This window comes from Stenella coeruleoalba, assembly GCF_951394435.1.
Source record: "Stenella coeruleoalba genome assembly, chromosome: 16".
NCBI classification, from domain to species: Eukaryota; Metazoa; Chordata; class Mammalia; order Artiodactyla; family Delphinidae; genus Stenella; species Stenella coeruleoalba.
In genome coordinates this window covers 73,764,387-73,792,221 of record NC_137162.1, presented here as the reverse complement: position 1 = coordinate 73,792,221, position 27,835 = coordinate 73,764,387, and the positions used below count along the sequence as shown (strand labels likewise).

General features: G+C 49.4%; 1 protein-coding gene across 4 annotated transcripts in view; it reads right to left on the bottom strand.

The window, feature by feature from the left end:
- Positions 1-27,835, bottom strand: part of RASGEF1A (RasGEF domain family member 1A) — a 225,335-nt gene that overhangs the window by 38,258 nt on the left and 159,242 nt on the right. The window contains exon 1 of one of the 4 annotated variants that reach the window (XM_079900989.1): positions 1,371-1,492. The exons of the other annotated variants lie outside the window; for them this stretch is intronic. Within the exon in view, the coding sequence (XP_079757115.1) occupies positions 1,371-1,388 (18 nt within the window). The 5' untranslated portion in view covers positions 1,389-1,492. Of the gene's footprint in view, positions 1-1,370; positions 1,493-27,835 lie in introns of those variants that run through there. 4 annotated transcript variants of the gene reach the window in all.

Genomic DNA, 27,835 nt, shown 5'->3' with positions numbered 1-27,835 from the left:
AAACTCGCTGATAAGTGAAAATTACAAGGTGTTGTTATAAGCTCCTGGCTTTGGGGGTTGTTTGGTTACCGCTGATAACCTAAACTACCCTGCCCTTGATATGCACCCTTGATATGTTCTATTTCTCTTTCCTGCTTTACTTTTTCTCTTTAGCACTTAGCACCATGTAACATTCCATATTCCATTTCTTGATTGTGCTTTTCTTCTTCCCTGTCTCTCTTGCTAAAAGGTGAGCCATGAGGACAGGGACTGTGGTGTCTCTGGTTCCCTGCTGAATCCATGGTGCCTGCACACAGCAGGTGCTCAATAAATGTGCACTGAATAAGTGAAAGAATGAAGGACTAAATGAGTCCTGCTTCTTGGGCACAGCCAGGCCCAGTCAGCCCAGCTGCGGCCCCCTTCTGTGCCCCACCTGCACTGAGCCTGAGGTCTACGCCGGTCAGCTCCAGGCTGAGGGCTTAGAACGGCGGCACCTGAATCACATTGCCTGATTGCCTCAAAGGAAGGGTTTGAGCCATGGAAATGCAACACTGCCTCATGCTCTGGATTAATTCCAGGACAGGTTCTCAGCCTCCCTTCCTGTAGAAAGGAAGCTGGCCCTCACCTTGGGGTCCACACCCCTGGAAGCCCCAGGCTGGGCCTCACTCTCCTGAAATACACAGGTGTCTGTGGGCCCACACAGGCACAGTCCTGCCCGCCCTGCCTCTCCCTCTCTCTCACACACACTCCATATATAAACATGCCCACATCTTCACATACTCTCACTCTCGCCCACACATCACACATACACACCTCCCACGTGCCCACCTCATCACAGACCTCCTCTCCCGGCACCTCCTCCAGGGCAAACAGGTGGTTCTGTGTTCAAGTCCAGAAAAGGATCCACTGTCGTCTTGGCGCTTATAAGCCTGCCTGTGCCAGTCCCAGGGCAGCCACCCTCCTGCCGACCCTGTCACTGGGGCTGCTGTCTCCTGCCTCTCCGGCCCTGTCCACCCCGCATGGGTCCCTACCAGGTGTGCAGGTGCCACGCGGCCACAGATTATCACCGGCGTCCGCAGGCCGTGCCAGGTAGCAGCCTGGGCTGCCCATCCGTTCTAAGCCCTGGGCGCAGCCCACCTGACAGCTGGTGTCCCAGTGGGGACCCACAGAGAGAGTGGTTCCCAAGGGCAGGCTTCCTCTGGGCCTGGCCAAAGATGTTCTCAGGATGGCCACACTCCTTGTCCGGAGGTCAGGACTGCTTCCCGAGCTCGGCGGCGCAGGAACCCCTGACCCCGCAGTCCGACTGCAACCAAGGGGTTGCCCTGCGAGCTCGTCCACGTCACCGCCTCCGCGACCCGCCGCCCCGCACCTGCCACGCGCCGCAGCCCTACCTGGGGCTCCAGAAACATCCTGGCTGCCTGCTCCCAGCGCTGTCTCCCGGCGCCCCGGGCGTCCCGCGTGCGGCCGCTTCTCTCCCCGCGCGCCACTGCAGCTCCAACCCTCCGCCCCGCCCGCGGACTACCCCACGCCCGCCTCCTCCCGGGAGGCGGGGCCCGACCAGGGCCGGGAACGCTAGGATTCTGGATGGGGCGGAGGTGAGGGGTCAAGGGGTAGCGAGCGACAGGGTGGGGCCGAGGGACCTCGAGTCAGGGCCAAGGGCGGTCTGGGGCATAGTGGAGTTCGAGGGGGGCGTGGCGCAGGGGGCGGGGAAAGGACCGGAGGGGCGGGGCGCTGCTTGGAGAGCGGTGGCGAAGGTGCAGGGGTTGGGGCGCCGGGAGGGGCGCGGCGTGGGCAGGGCACACAGGCCTGGCGCTGGATTTGGGGGCGCTGGGAGTGCAGGCGGAGCGGGCCGTGGCGTCAGGACAGAGGCCATGGCAGGGTGTCGGTGCTGGGTGCGCCGGGTGGGCTTGCGAAGGGGGGCCGTGTGGGTCGGTGCTTAGCGCGCGGTAGGAGCGGTCGTCCTGGTGAGATCCAGCTAACGGAGAGCCCCGTGCGCCCCCATATCCTCCCTCGAGCCTCTCTTCCCCCTCCCCGACCTCACCTCATCGTAGAGGTCCACTACAGAGCTACAGCAGGTGCTTGGCCAGCGTCTGGCTTGAATGCCTCCCCTCACGGGGCTCTCACTCCACACAGCTCTGGCCTCGAGCGTCCCACGGAACTCTCTGTCCTTCCGTTTCCTTGAGTGAACACAGGGGACACGGCAGCTGCTTTTGTGGGAGGACTACTCTAAGACACAGCGTGGGTCGGACCTGGCACATGGCACAGCGAGGCGTCCTCCCGCCCCCAGAAGCCCCGGCGCTCAGAAAGAATCCTGTCCGGTGACGGATCTTCCCCTCCCCCGCGTTCCTGCGTTTCCCCCAACGCGGGCTCTGAGAATCTGAAAGGAAAAGGTGGACTGAGGGAAGAGCGCCCTCTCTGGGAGATCTAGAACCGGAGGGCCCAGAGGCTGAGTGGGGAGAGGGAGGGGGTGGGATCTGGAAGAGCTCAGGAACAAGCTCTGGGGCTGGGATGGGGAGAGGTGATGCTGTCAGTGTCCAGGCAAGTCCCAGGACGCCGGCCCCCAGCAGCCCGTGAGACAGCCATCTCTCTTCCCAGCTACCCGTTCTCCTTTGCCTGTTCTCTCACCAGTAGCAAGATTGGCCCTGAGGCTGAGTCCTGCTGGACAGCTATTTCCGTCTTGAGGAACTAGGGACAGTGCTGAGTCCATTCACCAGCCTCCTCCAAGAGAATGCAGGAGTTTGGAGACAGCCGTCCTTCTCTTGGAGGTCTGCCCCCCCCCCACTTTCTCTACTAAGACTGGAACCCAGGTCTCACTGCTCCAGCACCTGCTCCTGTGGGCGGGCAGTCGGGAAGAGGGGGGCAACATTAGCAGAAATGGCCAGGGCTGCAGACTGCTGGCACATCAGCCCCCCAAGCTTCCACACTGTCCGTCTCCCCCTGCTGCTTCTGCATCTCATTTCAGGCCAGTCAGAGGATGCAAAGCTAACACTGGCCTCTGCAGGGGACTTGTGGAACCGGGACCAGCCTGGGCCCTTGGTCCTGAGCCCGCCTGGCCACTCTTCCCCTTCAGACAGCTCCACAGTGCCAAGAGGGGTGAGGGGTTTTGCCCTGAGGGAGCTTGCCAGGCACCTACCCCTGCTGTCCTCGGCCCTACCCCACAGCCCTGCAGGACATCTGGGCCCTCAGGCAGCCACAGTATTTCCTCAGGAAGTCCATGTGGGCAGTTAACACCCTCTGCACCCCGAGCAAGCCTTCCCCTCTGCTTCTCTAGATGTTATGGCCCAGAGGAGTTGGCTAGGCCGATATGCAGCACCACTGCACCTTTCTGTACATGCTCACTCACAAATTTCACAAGCATCCCTAAGAACCTTGGTAAAGTAGATGTTTCCCCAGGATGAAGGAGCACCCTCTGCCAGTAGTCTCTGCAATGGGAATGTCCTCACAGACACAGGTGGTGCTCTCTCGCCTTTGCTCACAGGTGTGACCTCAGCATTCATGTGTGTACATGGACTACATCCGCATCCCAAGGCAGCAGGGAGATGGGCGTGCCAGGGCTGTCCCCTGCCAGGGCGCTCCCCTGCTTGAACCTGTGGGTGGGGCTGGGCGTAGAGAGCAAGGTGCTGCAGGGAGGACTTGTGGGGACCGGCACAGGAACACAATGACCTTGCCAGAGCTGGCTTTAGAAAGTGGAGAAGGAACCAGCTGTGGTGCAGCCAGCAGACATGTGCTGGGGGCTTCTGGAAAGATGAGGCACCCCAGATGATGTGGGCTGGCCATGAGGCCAGGAACAGTGCATCCATCCCGTGACCATGAGAGGATGCTCTGAGCAAAGAGCAAGGAAGCCTGGTTCCAGAATGACAGTGACCCTGGACATCCTCCCAAGTACGGACACCTGGGACAGACGGGAAACTGGGACAGGAGGCTGGACTCACTGCTACAAGCTCCTAATCAGTGTCCTTGCTTCCACCTGTCCTGCCTCAACACAGCAGCTGGATTGGCCCTGTTAAAACCTGAGTCAGGTCCTGCCCCTCCTCTGCCCAGACCCTCAGTGAAAGGAAAGCCAGGGTCCTAGTGGCCCTGCAGGCCCCATTGGCCTGCCCCCATTTGAAACCTCCCACCTTCCACTCACCTCTGCCCCCGCCGGCCCTGCATGTCTGCATGGCTTTCCCACTTGGGTCTTTACTGACGTGTCACCTTCTCGGTGACATATTTACAGTGTTAACCTCCACTCCCACACTTCCTCTCCCACTGAACTTTCCTTCTCATGGCTACTTCAGTTGACAGATTCTTTCTACTTCCTTATTTGTTAGTCTCCTCTAGGGAGAATCCGAGCTCCATGAGTGCAGGGCCTTTGTCTGTTTCGTTCACTGCTGTGCCCCAGTGACTGTGACATGTTTGCACGTGGCGGCACTTGACACCTATCTGTTGAATGAACATGTGTGTATGTATGTCTGTGTATAACCGTGCAGATATAGATATAGGTGTATGTATCTAGTATAGGCCTCATATCCAGAATATATAAAGAACTCATAAAAATCCAAAAAGTCAGAAGACCCAACTTTTTAAAAATAGGCAAAAGACTTGAAGAGGTACTTTACCAGAAAGGATATCCCAAAGGGTGATACACATAAGAAAAAGCATTCATTAGTCATCAACGGAAGGAAAATTAACACCACAGTGTGATACTGCTGTACACCCACCAGGATGGCTAAAATGAAAAGGCAGAAATATCCAAGTGCTGACAAGGATGTGGCACAACGGAAACTCCCAGCCGCTGGTGGTGGGAGCTGAACTGGTAAAGCCACGTGAGAAGATGAACCCATAGTGCCTACAAAAGTCGAGCATATACAGGGCCAGAAACTCCTCCCTGGGTGGAGACCCGCCAGAAATGCTTACACACTCACACCCAAAGACCCATCCATGAGTGTTTACAGCAGCACTCTTCACAATGGTTCTAAACTGGGAACCACCCAGCCGCCCTCCACAGCCAGGAGGTGTAGTCACTCAGGGAGCACCCCACAGCAATGAGAATGAACGAAGACAGACACACACAAGGAGCAGTCTCAACCACCATCACGGGGAGCAAAAGAGACCAGGCGCGAAAGAACATCTAATCAGCATCCTACAGGGCTGCTGGGGCTGCGGCTGGGTGCTGGTCACCCACGTGCTCACCCCGTGAAAAGTCACTGAGCTGCAATGTTTATGACTCATGCACTTGGCTGTATGTACATTACACTTCAAAACAGTTTATGTTTTAAAAACAGAAATAACTTCCCAAGCAGAGCAGGCAAAGCTGTCTGAGCCCCAAGGCCCTTCCAAGTCTGCTGTGAGCCACAACTCAGAGAAGCCGAACTGGGGAAAGGAGCATTTTAAGGACACTGGTGGTCTCTGCCTCCCTCTCCTCATTCCCCTCAAGACCAAAGGCACCTCTGGTAAAAAAAAAAAAAAAAAAAAAAAAACCACAAACAAACAAACAAAAAGCCTGCTCCTTCCTTTAAAAAGGTACAGCCTGCAAGGTTTTAGTTTTGGAAGATGGAAGGTGGCCTGATGTGGGGTGACCAACTTTGAAGAACAGAGGAAGCAGGAACCCAAGTGCCCACACAGGTGGTGCCCACGCCAGCATCACGACAAAGCCCCTGCAGAGGCTAAAACCTCAGAAGCCAGGGTTCCAACGCAGCGGGGTTGGGGGCAGGCTGCCAGAAGACGCAGGTGAAAGTCCGATGGCATCTGCGGGACCACGCAGGGGTGAGCACCAAGGGCGAGGGAGCAGGTTACGTGCAGCCTCTCCTTCCTGCACGGACTCCCCTCCCCACGCTGCCCAGCTGGGGCCACCCTCCTCCATCCCCACCAGCCACTTATCACCCAGGGCAGCCGTGCAGGCAGAGCTTCGGCTCCAACTCTGAGTGCGATGGATGAGGTGGGCGCCTCTCTGAGTTATCATTTCCTGGGTATAAAGCAGGGTTCATGACACCCAACTCAGGATGGCTGGCAAAACATGAAGCCAAGTGAATCAAGCACTTGGTGAGCCCTAGAGACTTCTCAGTTTCTAGTTCCAAGGGCTTGAGCTGTCCAGAGGCTCTACGCCTGCCCTGGGAAACAGCCTGGGCCGCCTGCGCTCAGCACCTGTCCACTGAGAGGTCCTCTCCTGTTGCCTCCACGCCCCCGCAAGAGGGCTCAACAGGACCCGGCTGGGACATGGTGTGGCCTGAGGGCCAGTCAGCACTCTGGGTGGTCAGGGTCGCCCTGCGGCAATCACACCCATGCAAACCCGTGAGCTTCAGGGCACACGCATGGCCGACACCCTGGGGAAGGGCGAAGTGCCAATTCTACTCAGCTGCTGACCCTGTCCCCGGGCGACCTGGAGCAGTTGGGCACAACGATGTCCACCGAGGAACACACACAGGTCTCTGCATTTCCCTAACCCTGTCTGATTAATACTCCCCTTTGGAGAATAATGTTGGAAGCAAACAAATCGTTACGGTTTTAGGTGCCACTGAAGCACAAGGTATGGAGGAGGGCAAATGGGGTGACAGCTGACCGTTCTGATGCCCCCCTCGTATCACAGAGGTTACTGCTCTCCCTTAAGAAACAGCCCCCAGCAGGGCAGGGTCCTCCACGAGCCTCACCCCATAGCCTCTGCTTGTCCCCCACTGTAGGTAGAACTGCCCGCTCACCCCAGGTGTGTCACTTTCTGTATGCGTGTAACCGGGCGCGTAACTAACCGTGACTAACAGCACGGACTGCTTGGGACAGCGGCCACTTGCTGCACCCGGGCCCTGTCATCACTCTCCCGTCAACAAGCTGGGAAAGGAGCAGGTGGAGATGGGACTTCAGCTGGCCACAGGGCTGTGTGGTCCCTGCAGCACGGCCCTCTCCACTGTCCCAGCTCTTACGCCTCCCCCACCAGGCGCAGGGACCAGTGGGTGTGGTAGGGGTACCGCAGAGCCAGGTGGGCTGGGTGGGGACAGTTCCCCAGGGGCCTGGCCAGACCCAGAGGGTCCTGGAGGCTAGGGAAGGACCTGGGTGGCCCTGGCGAACAGGGCTGGGAGGATGCAGAGATTTGGTGCGCGGGGCAGGGGAGGGCCGTGCTCCCACAGAGGGCGCCAGGAGGTTAGAGGAGCAGCCCTTTGGAAGGGGGATTGGTCGCATCAGGAGAGTAATCCCTCCCTGCTAGGTGCCACCTCCGCTTCCAGAGAAGGAGGAAACACAGGTGGGAGGAGGGTCTTCCCTCATGCAGGTGAGGTCCCTCAGTGGAGGGAGGGAGGGAAGTGGGGAGCCTGGGCACGAGCTCGTCTAGGTCCTGTCCGCCCAGTGAAGGGGGCAGTTCCTAGCAACGCCCCTCCCTGACCACACCCACCTGAGTCCTGCTGCCCCTTCACACCGAGTGCCCACCGATCCCGGCTGGCAGTGGTGGGCAGAGCACGGACCCGAGCCCACTGCACGATCACCAGGTAGAGGTGGAGCGACCTGCCCAGGGCGGCCTGCAGGAGCCCCTGGGCTGGTGCCCTGGTGCCTATATGGGGAGTGGGCCAGGATGGGGGGTGGGGACGCACCAGCACCAGGAGGGCTGCCCAAGGCCACACTCCAGCCCTTTCCACAGCCCACCCCGAGGCCTCAGAGAGGCCACACTCAGGTTCCTGCTCTCAAAGAAATAAATTAATTTCTCCTAAGCAAGGTTTCCTTTCAGGCAACACTCCCTAGCCAGTCCAGCTTCCGGAGTGAAGCTGTTTTCTAGTCTGTGTGTGGGACCAGCCACCAGCATTTATCTTCTGAGAGCAGAGGAGGGGAGAGAATGCTCTCCCGGGGAAAGGTGGGAAGAGGATCCACTCCTTCCCCCAAGGAAGCCCAGACCTGCCTCCCTGGCCGGTGCCAGAGGTGGGAGCTGCAGAGGAAGCTGCCTGCTCACCTGGGGAGATTCCCCCTGGACTGGAGTGGCAAGGCCCCGCCCGCCACTGCACCCCAAAAGTTTCCATTCCTCTGACTCCAACGTTTGGCCGATAGACAACCCTGACATTGAAGGGCCTGGTCCTTTCCAGTGCTGGTCACCGTCAGAGAACATTCCTCTTGCCAAGAGAACATGACCTCCCCATTTGGAGGCCCTGCCGCAGGGAAGCTGACCCTGGAGGGGTCACATGGAGGTCAGGGCCGAGGTGAGACTACTGGGTCTTGCAGGGTCCCAAAGCTGGGAGGACGAAGATCCTGAGGCTGGGTCCTTCGGAAGGCCCGTGACCTCAGGCTGGGCAGCCCTGTGGCCTTGGAGCCCCGCAGGCCACTCTGTCCAGGACAGTGGTTGGTCTCTGGGTGGCGGTGAACCAGGAAGCACACGGGACTCTCAGCGAGCTGCCCCCTGAACTGTGATGTCATTAGCAGACAGTCCTGGACCAGGTCACAGCCTCTGTGAGCCTCAGTCCCCCACCCAAAACCAGGACTCACTACCTGAGATGAAGCAGGTCACGATGTAAGCCAGGCGCCCATAAAGAGCCTGATGAGAGTATCTGCAGGGGCAGCGGAGGCAGGGGGCGTAAAGGGGAAGACGGAGGGAGACCCTTCCCCACACAAAGCTCCCACCCGAGCGGAGGACTGCCTGGGGAACACGGACAAGGCGTGAATGTCCTTGTGGAACCCTGCAGAGCCTCAGCCTCAGAGCCAGACAGCATGCAAATGAAGAAGCAGGAAAGGTCCGTCCACAAGGAGCAAACTGCTTCACGGCAACCAAAAGCCCGAGTCATCAATTTTCACCTGTGCAATCTGCAAAACTAACTTTAAACGTAACACAGGGTGTTTGTGCAAGTGTCAGGGTCACTGGTGGGAAAAAGGGGAGAAACGGGTGGCAGAGATGGGTTCCCTCAAGGCACCTCACGGGAGAGCAGCCCCTCCTTGGCAGCAGGCCTGGCTGAAAGCATAACTGGTTCACGCACACACACGTGACCTTGTGCATGTGCACGTATATGTGTGCATGTGTGTGCACGTGTGTGCTTTGTGTGTGAATGTGCATGTGTATGGTGCGAGCACGTGTGTGTGTGCATGCACGTGCCTGTGCTCTCCATGTGCACATGTGTGTATGTGCCTATACCACAGACTGGCATGCACCCTCTGGAAGGTTAATCGGGGCGCCTGCCCGCCGTTGGCCATCTCTCCAGTGGCCTCTTTTGCTCTCTTCTCTCCATTTGTCCTCGTTGAATGCTTTCCAGGTTTTCTCCAATGAACGTGAAGGGCTCTGTCACTGGCATAACGCAGTGCATGTTCTTTCGCTAAAACCAGGACGTGAGGCTACAGTACTCCTCTGGAGGATGCCTGGCGGGAGGCCACGGGGGGAGCCCACGGGGGGGGCCTGCCCTTGAGCACCCTCACCGGCTCCTAGAGAAGGGAGACCCGTTCCTGCCAGCCGGGGTATAACCAAGGGAGGAAGGGTGCCCAGGGCAGACAGGTGGCATGGAGAGTCAGCGGAGCCTGAGGACCCCGCTGGCTGGGTGTCAGGAAAGGCTGCATCAGGCAGCACGGCTGCATGGGCGCAGCACCCTCCAGACAAGGGACAGGGCCCCGTTCCGTCTCACCCACCAAGAGCGTGATCTGCTGCGTGTGCTCAGCAGCGCTCATCGCTTCTCTCCTTACTCCTGCTAGCTTCTCCCTCCAGCTGGCAGGCCAGAAGGCTCTGCTTGGTACTGGGCAGGGCAAGCTGTGGGAGTCAGCCTGACAGGTGCCCTCCTCTCCACATGGGCTGGTTTTCACCGTCTCGGGGATGTGTCCACTTGATTCTTACCTCCAAGACTTACGTTATCACCCACACTCCACACTGTCCTTCTCCTTCCCCCTCTGTCCCAATACCTTTCAGGCCCACCCTGTCCCCTCCTCCAGGAAGCCTTCCTGACTCTTAGAACATGCTTGAGGGCCTTGCCCTTGGACTACCAGCCCATTCACGAGGTGCACCTTATACCCTAGTCTTCTTCCCACCACCTCTTAAGGAGAGCTAGTGGCTCCCTAGAGGCCTCCCCGAGGATCGGAGCTCCTGTCTGGGCTCCATAAATCCAATGTGCTGTGTTGTATTAGTGATGTCTGCCTCAGGCGAGGCTGTGGAGGAATAGGGTACCAGGGCCCTGGATCTGCATCCCTCCTCCAGCTCCTCATTGGTGGGCTCCTCAACCACTGGGTGGCATTTTGCATTCCTAACTAGACTATTCACTTATTCGTTTTTTAAAAGTTAATTGAACATTTACTACATGCTAAGTTCTCAGAGACACAGTCCCTGCTCTCAGGGTTTACTCTCAGGGCTGTGGGAGGGGAGAATGGTAAACACAATACAGCTGGTGATGAGAAGGGCGATGGCACAGAGTCTGTGGGTCAGAGGGCGCCTCCCTGGGGAGGTGAGCCTGGAGCGGAGGCTGGGCTGCTGGGTGGGAGTGTCCTGGTAAAGGTACCAGGAAAGGTGTGCCAGGCAGAGGGCACAGCGAGTGCAAAGGCGCCCAAGAATGGAAGGAGCTTGGTGCATTCAAGGCACAGAAAGACCAATGTGGGGACCTGCAGTGAGAGACACCTGGACACTATGGCTGTCCTGGGAATTCTCCAGAAGCTCAACTGAGTGGCCAAGTTGGGAGGGGGCAGGGAGGAAGGGAGACCCAAGCTACCTGGGAGGCTTTCCCCAACAGAAGGTGTGAAACAGAAGGTGCAGGGTTTGACACCCCTCTCGAGGCCCTGAGCAGTCCCAGTCCCAGCAGTGCAGCTGGGCGCCAGCTTTAAGCCCTTGGGGGCTGACCTAGCAGCGAGCTCCTAGGGATGCTCAGGGAAGGCGTGGTGGGGCTGGGTCAGTGACCAGCACCCACAGGGTCATCTGGCTTCAGTTCTCAGAGGAGACTCTGGCAGAGAACTCACGCCTGAGGTCCCCTGTTGAGCGTGTATGTGTTGGGAGGTGGGGCTGGATGCTTTGGGCCTGCTGCTGTGGGTAGGGAATGGGGGCAGAGAGTCAGTACCCGCCTGGTTTGGTGGGGCAAGGGGGTTGGAATTTGGAGCTGCCAGAAAGTGAGGCGAGGGACTTCTTCTGTCTCACTGGGTTCCCCTTATCTGTGCCCAGCTCCCAAACTCCCTCCCAACCCCCCTCATGCTTCTGGAGCTTCTTCTGCCCCTCCCCCTGCCCTGTCCCTGGGGGCTCCCTGTCTGCTCTCCCACTTCATCCTCCCCTTGGGATGGAGCACCAGCCAGCAGGTGGGCCAGTCCTTGGAGCCCCCCGGAGGCCTCTCCTACCTCCCACCTCCTTCTCCCCTTCAGCCTCTCTCTCTGCCTCCCCTTCATCTCAGCTCTGCACTTCTCCAGACCCACAAACACAGTCTCCCTGACCTCCCACCCCTTTTAGCTGCCTTCCAGTTTCTTCTTTCATCCACATTTCTAGAAAAAGCAGACGGCATCTGCCACTTTTATTTCTCCTGGTTCCATGCACACTCCCCAGCCCAGGCCCCCTCAACTTCCTCGGCCTCTGGAACAGTCTTCCCGCCTCTTCCCTCCCTGTGGCTGCCTGACCAATCCTGGGGCACCTGGCTGACCCAGGCCCTGGATTTCAACGAGACAACTGCTCACAGCCGAGGCTCAGCCTGGTGCCAAGCCCAGGCGCCCGATGCCAGGGAGGTCCACAGGGGCTCCATGCAGGATTCTGGGCTGGCCTGGGCTTCCCTCCTCCTGAGCTGCTCCTCCGCGGGGCCCAGCCCCACCGGCCGGCAGGAGTCCCCAGGGACCCGCTCACACACACACAGCCAGGCCCACAGCCACCAAGACACATGTCCTGGGACCACCACAAGCCTCCCTCTTCGTGGTCGAGAGCAGAAGCTTGTCCTGCGATCTCTCGGGCACAGGCAGCAGGGGACCCACCCCTTGCACACCTTGGACAGCGACCTAGGCCCCGTGAGGCCCTGACCCCGGCGGGGGAGCGGCGGCGGCTGTGCAGGTGGAGATATGCCAGGCCTGACACAGGTATGTTTGAATTCCACCTTCGGGAAAAGGTTTTAACCGGAGCAGAACATATGGTCTCCTACGCTCGAGCTTCTCTATTTACTTGGCTGACTTCAATATTTTGGAGAGTCACATTACACTTTTTGACAGTTTACTTATATTTTGAAGGAGAGTTTGGGTTCCTCCTCCGATTTCCTTGATCACTGTCCCATTCTCATACCCACATATAGTCCTGCCGAGATCCTGCAACCCGGACAAGGCACCAGGGCCATTGCGAGGGCCCCTGGGCTCTCCCCCCGCCCTCTCTCCTGTGGCAGGAAGAGGCCGTCTGTGGTGGACAGAGAGGCATCTGAGCAGGGGAGGGGCACTGGGGGACTGTGACGAGCATCCAGAGGGGAGGCTGGTGGGGCTGACTGGCGAGCGAGCAGGTGGTGGCCCCCTGGGAGTTCTGCCCTCCTTCCTGGGGATGGACTGCAGCTGCCTGCCCATGAGAATCCGCTCAGCCCCAGCCTGTCTTGAGCCAAAGAGAACGCTGCTCCAGGCTGGCAGGAAGGGACCTGATGCCAAACGGACACGAGGTGACCTGTGTGTGCTTCTGTGCACATGCCTGTCCCTAGAGCAGACACAAATGTTCCCAGGAGGGGTCTTTCACAGTCAGTCCCAGAATCACGGGCTCTTGAGGGGTGCCACCACCGTACCCTCTCCTCTCACCCCAGAGAGCTGCGGCTGTCCTGAGGACACCCAGTAAAGGCACAGAGCTGAGAGCAGAGCATGTGCCCTTCCCCTTCAGGGTCCCAGCCCTGTCCTGGACCCTGTAGGAGGGAGAGCTGTAGGCACAGCCTGCAGAGAAGTGTTCTTCATTCTCCCAGCCTCCCAGCCAGAACGAGGGCCCCGGGGGAGGGGAGGAGACCAGAGCTTACCTGGGCAGGGCCTTCCCGTGCAGTCACATGTTTGTTTGCCTAGTCTGCTTGTTTATTTTACCCATTTTAAAATTGAAAATGCAATATATGCTCATGAGAAAACACTCAACAGTACAAAAGATGATACAAAAAGTAAATGCCCTGCTGCCCCAGGCCCCAGCCCCTCCACAAAGACACCCACAATTAATTAATCTTGTGTGCAACCACCCAGAACTTTCTGTGTTCATGAGATGATTTACATGTGCATGCGGGGTTCTTTTTCTGAACTAAAGGGCTCACACTTCACACATTATTTTCAACTTGCTCTTTTCTCTGGGCAACCCCTCATGTTCTGTACCAGCTGCAGGGCATTCTGCTGGGTGGCTGGGCTGTCCCCTAGCACAAGGCACTCAGGTGTGGCATGACGTGGTGACCACAAACATACCTCAATGACCATCTTGACCAAGTGTCTTTACTCAAATGTGTGACCATATATGAAGAATAAACTTCTAAAATTAGATGTGTTAGATCAAAGATTAATGCATTATAAGTTTAAAGAGACATCACAGACCCGCTCTCAAAAGAGGATGGACAGATGTCAGCAAAATGGTATAGTAAGGACCTCTGAAAAGCCTTTCCCCATAAAAGCAACAAGAAAACTGGCAAAATGATTAGAATCAACTTTTTTAGAACTTCGAAAATTAATCAGAGATGTGGAGCAAAGCAGGGAGCATTTATTCACAAAAAGCAGCTGAGTACCACTGAGAACTGTAAGCTTTGTGGTGTGCTAACTTGCCTCAGTCTCATCCCCAGTGCCTTGAAAAACAAGACCCTTGCCATGGAAACCAGTAGCCTGGGAGCCACTGGGGGGAAGCCGAACAGGGCTGAAACTCTTTCAAGGCCTCATTTCCAGAAAATTGTCATTGTTCAGTCTGTCTGGTGGCTTCCCGGAAGACTCATTTGCAAGGATGTCTCTCTGACTCAGAGCTCACCCTGTACAAAAAGCCTATTCCTGAGGGTTGATTGTCAGAGATAATTACAGGCATTTAACTTCACAGCTGCCTGAGGCAGTGGATAACATTTGGAGCAAACATCTGACGAACCAAAAAGCTTAAAAGACAAAGCTCAGCAATGAGATGTCCATAGGGGCTTTTAAAAGTTGCAGTGTATTCCTGGGAATCTAGAAGGCCACATGCATGCCCAGGCATGTGCACATGTTTAGGTAAGCCTTGGGAAGGCCCTCAGCTCTCACTCTGGCTGACTTTGAAGCTCTGTGCAAACAGGAAGTGAAGGCTAAGGCAGAGTTGTTAACTGCCTGGCTGAGAGTTGAAGATGCGCCCCAACATGCACACAGAGCCCCTGGGCCGAGACTGGGAGACTGGTTCCAGGCATTTAAGGAAACCTCTGTCCAATCATTAAATGGCAACTAAGATAACCAAACAGAAAGTACAGTGGCCATACACGACAAAAGAATAGACTGCAGATTTAATTCAGAAAAGTCACTAAACAAACAAATCACAGTGACTTCAACAAACAGAAACAGCAACAAACCCTGAAGAGGAGTGAGCATCTGACTTCCAGAGCTGTCACATGAAATTATTTAAAATGTCCAGTTTTCAACAAAAAAATTACAAGACATGCAGGGGGAAAAAAGATATGTTCCACAAGCAAAAAAGCAATCACCAGCTGTCCCTGAGGAAGTCCAGACGTTTGACTTTGTTTTAAACAAAAATTTTTAATCCGTTATTTTAAATATATTAAAAGAAAATAAGTAAGGTAACTTACAGGTTGGGTGAAAATATTTGCAAAGCACACATCTGATAAGGGGTTAATATCCAAAATATATAAGGAACTCACACAACTCAAGAGCAAAAATAAAACCCCAAACAATCCAATTTTTTAATGAGCAAAGGACCTGAATAGACATTTTTCCAAAGAAGATATTCAAATGGCCAACAGGTATATGAAAACTAACTCAACATCACTAATCATCAGGGAAATGCAAATCAAATCCACAATGAGACATTACCTCACAACTGTTCTAATTGCTGTCATCAAAAAGACAACAGATAACAAACACTGGCAAGGATGTGGAAAAAAGGTGGGAATGTAAACTGGTGCAGCCACTATGGAAAACAGTATGGAGGCTCCTCAAGAAATTAAAAATAGAACTACTATATGATCCATCAATCCCAGTTCTGGATATGTATTCCAAAAAAATACAAAATCACTATCCCAAAGAGATATCTGCACTCCCATGTTCACTGCAGCATTATTTACAATAGCCAAGACATGGAAACAACTTAAATATCCATCATTGGATGAATGAATGCAGACAATGTCACACACACACACACACACACACACACACACACACACACACAAATAGAATACTATTCAGCCATGAAGAAGAAGGAAATCCTACCACTTGTGACAACATGGATGGATCCTGAGGGTGTTATGCTAAGTGAAATAAGTCAGGCAAAGAAAGACAAATACTATATGATCTCACTTATATGTGGAATCTCAAAAAACCAAACTCATAGAAACAGAGATAAGATGGGTTGCCAGAGGTAGGAGGTGGACGTGAGGGAATAAGGTGAAAGTGGTCAAAAGGTAAAAACTCACAGAAAGATAAATAAGTTCTGAGAATGTAATGTACAGCATGATAACTATAGTTAACAATACATACAGTATGTTTAAGAGTGGCTAAGAGAGTAAATCTTCAGTTATCATCATAAAGAAACTAAATTTGTAACTATGTGGGTTGATGGATGTTAACTAAACTTATCGTGCTAATCATTTTGCAAAATATACGTATATCAAATCATTATGTTTTATACCTTAAACTTACACAATGTTATATGTGAATTATATATCAATAAAACTGGAAAAAAGGAATTAAAGAAAAAGAAATTAAGGAAACTACGTCAGAACAATTAAAGCATGGAAACAATGTTTCACCAAATAAAGAGTATCCATAAAGGAGTATAAATTATTTGAAAAAATGGAAATTCCAGTGTTGAAAACTACAATAACTGCAATGAATATTTAACTGGAGGGACTCAACAGCAGATTTGTACAGGCAGAAAAGAGAATCAGTAAACTTGAAGAGAAGTCAATAACTGTCATCCAGTCTGAGGAATAGAAACTAAAAAGAATGAAGGAAAATAAACAGAGCCTCAGGTACTCCCATGCATACCAACATATATATAACGGAAGTCCCAGAAAGAAAAGAGAGGACGGAGCAACAAGAATATTGGAAGCAGTAATGGCTGAAATGTCCCAAATCTGATGAAAAACATTAATCTACACACCCAAAAAGATCAACAAACTCCAAGTAGATTCCCCATCAGAAACTAGAGAAGGGCAGGGCAGAAAGCAGTGGGATAACATATACAAAGTACTGAAAGAAAAAAGATGTCAACAAACAATTCTTTATGCAGCAAAACTGTCCTTCAAAAATGAAGGAGAAATTTCCCAGCAAATAAAAACAGAACTCATCATTAGGAGGTTTACCCTACAATAACTACTAAATAGAGTCCTTCAGGCTGAAATTAAAGGACATTAGCCAGGGAGTTCCCTGGTGGTCTAGTGGTATGGATTCCGGGCTTTCACTGCTGTGGCCCAGGTTCAATCTCTGCTCAGGGAACTGAACTCCCGCAAGCTGCATGGCAAGGCCAAAAAAACAAACAAACAAACAAATAAATAAATAAAAAGGACATAAGCCAGGACCTCAAATCCAGATGAAAAAATAAAAATTATCAGTAAAAGTAACTATATAGGTAACTACAAGAGACAATACAAATGTATTTTATGCTTGTAACTCTTTTTTCTCCTATCTGAATTAAAAGACAACTGCATAAAGCAATAATTGTAAGTGTGTGTTGATGAGTACACAATGTATAAAAATGAATATTTTATGACAATAAAAGCACAAAGGAGAGGGAAGGTAACAGAACGACAAAGGAGCAAAGTTTTTGTACACTACTGAAATTAAGTTGGTATTAATCTGAACTATATTGTTATAAGTTAAGACGTTAACGTTAATCTGACAAGCAAAAACTAAGGAAATAACTCAAAAATATATAGTAAAAGAAATTACAAGGAAATTAAAATGGTACTACCAAGTATCTATTCAACACAAAAGAAGGCAATAATGGAGGAATAGAAGAACAAAAATGACATAACAATTAAAAAACAAATAGCAAACCCTATCTTACCAGTAATTGCATTAAATGTAAATAAATTAAACACTCCAATTAAAAGTCAGAGATTGGCAAAATGAATTTAAAAACATGATCCAGGGCTTCCCTGGTGGCACAGTGGTTAAGAATCCACCTGCCAATACAGGGGATACGGGTTCGAGCCCTGGTCCGGCCCACATGCCATGGAGCAACTAAGCCTGTGTGCCACAACTACTGAGCCTGCGAGCCACAACTACTGAGTCCGCATGCCACAACTACTGAAGCTTGCACGCCTAGAGCCTGTGCTCCACAACAAGAGAAGCCACTGCAATGAGAAGCCTGTGCACCGCGATGAAGAGTAGCCCCCACTCGCCGCAACTAGAGAAAGCCCGCACGCAGCAACAACACAGCCAAAAATAAATTTTAAGAAAAGAAAAAACATAATCCAACTATATGCTTTCTACAAGAGACACACTTTAGATTCAAAGACAAATAGGTTGACAGTGAAAGGATGGAAAATATATCGCATGTAAACAGTAACCTAAAAAGAGCTAGAATGGCTAGATCAGTCAAAACAGACTTTAATATCAGACGACATAGACTTTATCAGACAAAAAGGACTCTAAGAAAAAAACATTACTAGAGACAAAGAAGGTCATTTTACAATGATAAAAGAGTCAATCCACCAAGAGGATATAACAATTATGAACATAGGCACCTAACAACAGAGCCCCCAAGTTTAAGAGCAAGAACTGTTGGAACTGAGGGGTGAAATAGACAATTCAACAGAAATAGTTTGAGACTTCAATACCCTACTCTCAATAATGGATAAAACAACTAGAGAGTAGATCAGTAAGGAAATAGAAGACTTGAACAATACAATAAACCAACTAGACCTAACAGACATGTATAGAACACTTAACAATAAAAGAATACATATTCTCCTCTAGTGCACATGTAACATTCTCCAAGATACATGAGTTAGGCCATAAAACACATTTTAATAAATTTAAAAGAACTAGCATCATACAAAGTGTGTTCTGTGGCCACAAGGAAGAGCAGAAATCAACAACAGAAAGAAATCGGGGAAATTCACAAATATGTGGAAATTACACAACCCACTCCTAAATAACCACAGGGAAAAGAAGAAATTACAAGGGAAATTTTAAAATGACTTCACATAAATGGAAATAAAAATACAACATACCAAAACTTATGCAATGCAGCTAAAACAGTGCTTAGAATGAAATTTATAGATGTAAACTCATGTATTTAAAAAGAACAAAGATCTCAACTTCTATTCAATATTGTACTAGAGGTCCTAACCAGGGCAATTAGGAAAGATATAAGCCATAAAAGACATCCATACTGGAAAGAAGAAGTAAAACAATCTAGGGCAAGTTACATGATCTTGTATATGGAAAATCCTAAAAAGTACACATACACACACACACATAACACACAACCACACACAATTAGAACTAATAAATAAATATAGAAAGAGCTCATGCAGCTCAATAACAAAAAGACAAACAACCCAATCAAAAAATGGGCAGAAGATCTAAAGAGATATTTCTCCAAAGAAGACATACAGATGGCCAAAAAGCACATGAAAAGATGCTCAGCATCACTAATTATTAGAGAAATGCAAATCAAATCTACAATGAGGGGCTTCCCTGGTGGCGCAGTGGTTGAGAGTCTGCCTGCCAATGCAGGGGACACGGGTTCGAGCCCTGGTCTGGGAAGATCCCACATGCCGCGGAGCAACTGGGCCCATGAGCCACAATTACTGAGCCTGCGCATCTGGAGCCTGTGCTCCGCAACAACAGAGGCCACAACAGTGAGAGGCCTGTGCACCGCGATGAAGAGTGACCCCCACTTGCCACAACTAGAGAAAGCCTTTGCACAGAAACGAAGACCCAACACGGCCCTAAATAAATAAATACATTTAAAAAAAAAAAAACTACAATGAGGTATCACCTCACACCAGTTAGAATGGCCATCATCAAAAAAAATCTATGAACTACTGCAGAGCAGAATAAAGAAAAAAGATTGAAAAGAATTGAGGACAGTGTCAGAGACCTCTGGGACAACATTAAACACACCAACATTCGAATTATAGGGGTCCCAGAAGAAGAAGAGAAAAAGAAAGGGACTGAGAAAATATTTGAAGAGATTATAGTTGAAAACTTCCCTAATATGGGAAAAGAAATAGTTAATCAACTCCAGGAAGCACAGAGAGTCCCATACAGGATAAATCCAAGGAGAAACATGCCAAGACGCATATTAATCAAACTATCAAAAATTAAATACAAAGAACACATATTAAAAGCAGCAAGGCAAAAAAACAACAAATAACACATACAGGAATCCCCATAAGGTTAACAGCTGATCTTTCAGCAGAAACTCTGCAAGCCAGAAGGGAGTGGCAGGACATATTTAAAGTGATGAAGGAGAAAAACCTACAACCAAGATTACTCTACCCAGCAAGGATCTCATTCAGATTTGATGGAGAAATTAAAAGGTTTACAGACAAGCAAAAGCTAAGAGAATTCAGCACCACCAATCCAGCTTTAAAACAAATGCTAAAGGAACTTCTCTAGGCAGGAAACACAAGAGAAGGAAAAGACCTACAATAATAAACCCAGAACAATTAAGAAAATGGGAATAGGAACATACATATCGATAATTACCTTAAATGTAAATGGATTAAATGCTCCAACCAAAAGACATAGACTGGCTGAATGGATACAAAAACAAGACCTGTATATATGCTGTCTACAAGAGACCCACTTCAGACCTAGGGACACATACAGACTGAAAGTGAGGGGATGGATAAAGATATTCCATGCAAATGGAAATCAAAAGAAAGCTGGAGTAGCAATTCTCATATCAGACAAAATAGACTTTAAAACAAAGACTATTACAAAAGACAAAGAAGGACACTACACAATGATCAAGGGATCAATCCAAGAAGAAGATATAACAATTGTAAATATTTATGCACCCAACATAGCAGCACCTCAATACATAAGGCAAATACTAACAGCCATAAAAGGGGAAATCGACAGTAACACAATCATAGTAGGGGACTTTAACACCCCACTTTCACCAATGGACAGATCATCCAAAATGAAAATAAATAAGGAAACACAAGCTTTAAATGATACATTAAACAAGATGGACTTAACTGATATTTATAGGACATTCCATCCAAAAACAACAGAATACACATTCTTCTCAAGTGCTCATGGCACATTCTCCAGGATAGATCATATCTTGGGTCACAAATCAAGCCCTGGTAAATTTAAGAAAATTGAAATCATATCAAGTATCTTTTCCGACCACAACACGATGAGGCTAGATATCAATTACAGGAAAAAATCTGTAAGAAATACAAACACATGGAGGATAAACAACACACTACTTAATAACCAAGAGATCACTGAAGAAATCAAAGAGGAAATCAAAAAATACCTAGAAACAAATGACAATGAAAACACAACGACCCAAAACCTATGGGATGCAGCAAAAGGAGTTCTAAGAGGGAAGTTTATAGCAATACAATCCTACCTTAAGAAACAGGAAACATCTCGAATAAACAACCTAACCTTGCACCTAAAGCAATTAGAAAAAGAAGAACAAAAAAACCCCAAAGTTAGCAGAAGGAAAGAAAGCATAAAGATCAGATCAGAAATAAATGAAAAAGAAATGAAGGAAACGATAGCAAAGATCAATAAAACTAAAAGCTGCTTCTTTGAGAAGATAAGCAAAATTGATAAACCATTAACCAGACTTATCAAGAAAAAAAGGGAGAAGAATCAAATCAATAGAATTAGAAACAAAAAAGGAGAAGTAACAACTGACACTGCAGAAATACAAAGGATCATGAGAGATTACTACAAGCAACTCTATGCCAATAAAATGGACAATCTGGAAGAAATGGACAAATTCTTAGAAATGCACAATCTTCCAAGACTGAACCAGGAAGAAATAGAAAATATGAACAGACCAATCACAAGCACTGAAATTGAAACTGTGATTAAAAATCTTCCAACAAACAAAAGCCCAGGACCAGATGGCTTCACAGGCGAATTCTATCAAACATTTACAGAAGAGCTAACGCCTATCCTTCTCAAACTCTTCCAAAATACAGCAGAGGGAGGAACACTCCCAAATTCATTCTATGAGGCCACCATCACTCTGATACCAAAACCCGACAAAGATGTCACAAAGAAAGAAAACTACAGGCCAATATCACTGATGAACATAGATGCAGAAATCCTCAACAAAATACTAGCAAACAGAATCCAACAGCACATTAAACGGATCATACACTATGATCAAGTGGGGTTTATCCCAGGAATGCAAGGATTCTTCAATATAGGCAAATCAATCAACGTGATACACCATATTAACAAACTGAAGGATAAAAACCATCTGATCATCTCAATAGATGCAGAGAAAGCTTTCAACAAAATTCAACACCCATTTATGATGAAAACCCTCCAGAAAGTAGGCATAGAGGGGACTAGACCATATATGACAAAACCACTGCCAACATCGTCCTCAATGGTGAAGAACTGAAACCATTTCCACTAAGATCAGGAACAAGATAAGGTTGCCCACTCTCACCACTATTATTCAACATAGTTTTGGAAGTTTTAGCCACAGCAATCAGAGAAGAAAAAGAAATAAAAAGCATCCAAATCGGAAAAGAAGAAGTAAAGCTGTCACTGTTTGCAGATGACATGATACTATACATAGAGAATCCTAAAGATGCTACCAGAAAACTACTAGAGCTAATCAATGAATCTGGTAAAGTAGCAGGACACAAAATTAATGCACAGAAATCTCTTGCATTCCTATACACTAATGATGAAAAATCTGAAAGTGAAATTAAGAAAACACTCCCATTTACCATTGCAACAAAAAGAATAAAATATCTAGGAATAAACCTACCTAAGGAGACAAAAGACCTGTATGCAGAAAATTATAAGACACTGATGAAAGAAATTAAAGATGATACAAATAGATGGAGAGGTATACCACGTTCTTGGATTGGAAGAATCAACATTGTGAAAATGACTCCACTACCCAAAGCAATCTACAGATTCAATACAATCCCTATCAAACTACCATTGGCATTTTTCACAGAACTAGAACAAAAAATTTCACAATTTGTATGGAAACACAAAAGACCCCGAATAGGCAAAGCAATCTTGAGAAAGAAAAATGGAGCTGGAGGAATCAGGCTCCCTGATTTCAGACTATACTACAAAGCTACAGTAATCAAGACAGTATGGTACTGGCACAAAAACAGAAATATAGATGAATGGAAGAGCTCTGTGCTTTGTGACCACGTAGAGCAGTGGGATAGGGAGGGTGGGAGGGAGGGAGGGAGATGCAAGAGGGACGGGATATGGGGACATATGTATAACTGATTCACTTTGTTATAAAGCAGAAACTAACACACCATTGTAAAGCTCCAATAAAGCTTGTAAATATTTGTAAATAAAAGCTTGTAAATACACACCATTGTAAATACTCCAATAAAGATGTTAAAAATAAAATAAAATAAGGACAGAAAGCACAGGTAGGTGTGAGTACCCATGCCTCAGTACATTAGGTGAGACTGGGATGGGAAGCCAGGCAGACCCTAAAATTTGAGGAAATAGTATGACTTTTCTATAAATGTCACACCTTGGATGACTCCGGCTCTAGACATAATAGGTCATTTGGTCACTGACAATGGAATTGGATCCTGGAAAATGCAGCTTAAGAGAAAAATGAAAGCTCAGTCCTTATTCCTGAAGTAAGGTTCCCTTTCACGAATAGTCAGTCAGGCAGCTGAAAAACAAAAACAAAAAATCTACGAACAATAAATGCTGGAAAGGGTGTGGAGAAAAGGGAACCCTCCTACACTATTTGTGGGACTGTAAATTGATACAGCCACTATGGAGAACAGTATGGAGGTTCCTTAAAAAGCTAAAAATAGAACTACCATATGATCCAGCAATCCCACTCCTGGGCATATACCCAGAAAGAAACATAACTCAAAAAGATACATGCACTGCAATGTTCACTGCAGCACTATTTACAATAGCCAGGAAATAAGTGAAATAAGTCAGAAAGACAAATACCATATGATATCACTTATATGTGGAATCTAAAATATTACACAAATGAACTTATTTACAAAACAGAAACAGACTCACAGACAGAAAACAAACTTATGGTTGCCAAAGGGGAAAGCGGGTAGGGAGGGATAAATTAGCAGTTTGGGATTAGCAAATAAAAAACACTATAAATAAAATAGATAAACAACAGGGTCCTACTGTATAGCACAGGGAACTATATTCAATATCCTGTAATAAACCATAATGGAGAAGAATATGAAAAAGAATATATATACACACACACACACACACACACACACACACATATATATATAACTGATTCACTTTGCTATGCACCAGAAACTAACACAACACTGTAAATCAACTATACTTCAATAAAAAAGAAGTCATTGCCAAAAAAAAAAAAAAAAATAGAGAGAGAGATTGTGCAGTCACTTTAGAAAACAGTCTGTCAGTTTCTTAAGATTTTAAACATAGAGTTACCAACATTTACAGTCCTAGGAACATAGTCAAGATATTTGGGAGCTTATACCCACATAAAAATTGTACACAAATGTTCATAGCAGCATTATTCATTTTAGCCACAAAGTGGAAATATCCCAATATTTATCAACTGATAAATAAACAAAATGTGGGATATCCATACAATGGAATATGACATGGCAATAAAAAGGAATGAAGTACATACTACAACATGGATGAACCTTGAGAAGATCATGCCAAGTGAAAGACACCAGACACAAAAGGCTGCATATTGTATGACTCCCTTACATAAAATGTCCAGAATAGGCAAATCCCTAGAGTCACAAAATAGATCGTGGTTGCCAGGGCTGGCGAGCGGGGGGAGGGGAAGTGGGTATTAATGGGTATGGGGGTTTCTTTTGGGGGTAATGAAAATGTACTGGAATTAGACAGTGATGATGCTTCTACAACCCTATGAATATACTAAAAACAACTGAATTAGTCACTTTAAAAAGGTGGATTTTATATTATATGAATTATATATTCCAATTTTTTTTAAAAAAGAGATAGCCCAATTTATACTCCCAGGACAGGACCCAATTCCCCTCACATTCACTACAATCTAATAGGTGACAATGGTCTCATCGCAGACTTAATTTGTATTTCTTTAATTATGAGTGAGACTGAGGTAAAAAAGGCATTTTTTTTCCTGGAATTGCCTGCTTTGGGGTTTTCCCCCTTGATTCAACTGGCTTGTGGATTTTTCTTATTCATTCATTCAGTAATCACATACCGAGCATGTGACTTGCACTGTTCTAGGCACTAGCGATACAACCGTAAATACAATCAACAAAGTCCAGGCCCCCATGAGGCTCACGTGCTAGAGGGAAGACACAAATACTACACAAGTGAATGGACCCCAGCTGTCAGGAAGTGCTGTGCAGAGTACCAAAGCAGGCAGCGTGGACCAGGAATTGATAGGGGAGGTGGGGGCTTTGTCATTTAAATCAGGCAGTCAGGGAAGGCCCTTCTGATGAGGTGACTTAGCAAGCCCTGAATAAAGTAATCCATGTGGATCTGAGGGAAAAGCAAGTGCAAAGGTCCTGGGGCAGGAGCATACGTGGCCTGTCCAAAGAACAGGCCTGCTCAAGGCCAGTAGTGCTGAGGCAAAGTGAGGGTGGAAAGAGGTGAGAACAGACCCTGCTAGGCCTTGTACACCCGGATAAGGGCTTGTTTCCTAGGGTTGCTCTACAAATCACCACAAAACAGGTGTCCTGAAACAACAGAAATGTATTCTCTCACAGTTTGGGGAGTTAGAAGTCCGGAATCAAGGTGTCAGCAGGGCCATGTTCCCTCTGAGGTCCTAGGGAAGAGTCCTTCCTTGCCTCTTGCCAGCTTCCGGGGGCTGCGAGCAATGCTCAGCACTCCTCAGCTTGTACATGCGTTGCTTCAATGTCTGCCTTCATGGTCACGTGGTCTTCCTCCCTCCGGGCCTCTACATTCCCTCTCCTAATAAGGACACCAGTCATTGAATTTAAGGACCACCTCAATCCAGTAGGGCCTCGTTTTCACTTGATTACAAAGACCCTATTTCCAAATAAGGTCACATCACTGTTTCCAAGTGGACATAAATTTGGGGAGACACCACTCACCCCAGTACAGGGCTCCTCTTCAGACCCTCGGAGTCTACGTCTGTGTGTGGTGTTCGCTGCCTCTTTCACGCCTCCACACACTCTCTTCACTTCCCACTGGAGGGTTTGAGTGGAGTTTGACATAGTCAAATTTAAACCACTCTGGCTCAGTTATGGAGCCCAAACCACAGGAGGCAAAGTCGAAGCAGGAGACCAGTCAGAAGCTCCTGCAAAAATCTACGTTCTCAGGAGGCTGTGCAGGGAGTGAGAAATGGCAGGTTCTCGACTTTATTGCAGAGACATAGGATTTGCTCACTGATCAGATGTAGGTTTTGAGAGAAAGAGAAATCAAGGCTGCCACTGTAGCTTTAAGCCTGAGAAGAGGAGACAGAATCTATGGATTTGTAAGCGCATTTTATGTAGCACTTCCGACTTCTGGTTCAAGATGGAGAACCGAGCACATGCGTTTGCTTTACACCCTTCCCAACCTCCATGAAATAAAAGAGAACAGAGGAACAGTGGTGGAAGAGGGTGGGTCGCTGGTGGACAAGAGTGACTCATGCTTCTGGAAAACGGAAGGCAGAAGGGGCGGGTGGAAGGAAGGAGCCACAGAGGGGCCCAAGCAGGAAACCCCACCTTCCAGGTGGGCACACAGACAAAGACCAGGCAGAGGGCTGCCCAGGGGTGGGGGAGTGTCACTCCCACCCTCCAGACACAGGACACAGACAGGTCATTACCGAGCTGGCAGGCAGGGGCAGACCCCACGTGGAGAGCTGTCACCTAAGTGGGCTTCCAATGTGGAGCCAGGAGCCCAGTGGGAAGCCCCCTGAGAGCTGGCACGTCCCACCTCACCTCACCGTGTCTGCCTGGGAACTCCACGCAGGGGAAAGATGCTGTGGGGCAGGCAGACCCCAATACAACAGAGGGGGAGCGCTCAGCCGACCCGCAGAACCCCTCCTCAAAATGGACAGACGGCCCCCAAGTTCAGGAGGTAGGAGAGAAGAATGGACAGCATGAAAGCAAAAGGCCAAATGGCCAAGGGAAGAACCGAACCCAGAGAAAACAGATGCTTTAAGCAACAAAAGAAATCTTAAAAGAAGAAACAATTGTAAAAGAGAGAAAGACTTGAGAAGCTGCATCCCTATAGTGAGTGGGACGCAACAGCGAGGCCCAAGAACGGCTCAGATCTCTCCCTGGCCCCTGCCCCGTGGCCAACGCAACGCCCGATGCCGGCAGTTTGCCTGCTCTGTATTTCTCACATCTGACCGCATGTGTCTGTCCACGCCGCTGGCACACCCTAGTCCAGACAGCCTTCCCCCTCCCCCCCGGAACGGCACTGACCTCCCAGCAGCTGCTTCACTACCGTCCCATCCCAGCCCGTCCCCACCTGCTATTCCCTCTACAGATGGGATCATGCGTGTGGCTTCTGCATGCCCCAACTTAAAACACTTCAGCAGCACCTGCCCCTCCCCCAGCCCCAAAGAGGACAAAATCTGGTGGCTTGGCTGGCTAGGCCCAGACTCACCTTGACCCCATACCCATTGCTGTCAGGTGGCTCTGCTCCTGTACCCACACCGGGCCCTGCACGGGCTGTTCCCTCTGCTCAGAACACTCTTCCTGCCCGGCCTCCCCTGGCCTCCCCTCCCTGCCGGGGACCAGGAGCCTTCTCTCCAGCGCTTCCTGGGTCGCAGCCGCGCTATTCCCGGGGTCATCCTGTGACTGTCTCCCCTACCAGACTCTCAGCCACCTTCTGCCCCTCCTTTCAAACGGAGCTGATTCTCTTTCATGAATTTCGTGTTGCCCTGGGGTTTCTTTCCCTTCACTGCTACAGAAAGTTTGAGAACGGCTGCCACACACCATGTCGCCTCCGATTTGGAAGAGGCACTCGGAGTACCGGGCGTGCGTGCCGTGCCCCTTGCAGTCTGGCCTGAGTCCCATTCTCGGTGTCTTGCTGTCTTGCTGAGCAGGGGGATGGGGGAGGAGACCCGGGACCTGAGAATAGGTCACAGAGGTGGGTGGAGCTCTACCTTCTCTGCCATCAGGCTCTCAGGACGGACTCAGCCTTCCTTCCGACACTCCCAGAACTCTGGGAGGACCCTTCTTTAGAATGAGAAGGCGCATTAACAATTCACTCTCAGGAATCAGGGCTCAGCGAGCACCTCTGCCCCAAGGGTCTGAGGCCGAGGGACTTGGGGTGGAGGTTTTGGGGGCCGGAGACCACGTCCCGAGATGGCGGGGGGCCTTGTTTGAGTCAGGTGGTGCTAACTGAGGCATCTGGCTCCAGGCTCTGACAGTTCCTTATTCAAAGAAAATACTCCTGCAGGTGTTTCAATTCAGGTGTTTACCGTTTCTTTTTAAAACAGGATTGTTCCACGTCCTCTTTAGGTAAGGCCCCCTGAGTGAGGCAGCACTGTGCTCGCAGCAGTGCCCAGCAGCCTGGCGAGGTCGCCACCTCTGCGTCCCCCGAGGGAGTTGGCACAAGCCTTTGACCTCTCTGAACCTCAGTTTCCTCTTCTAGAAAACACAGTGTGTCACGTACACCCAGAAGGGTGAGGCAGCTCACCTCCTCCCAGCATTGCCCCCCCAAGATGAGGCTGAGGCCT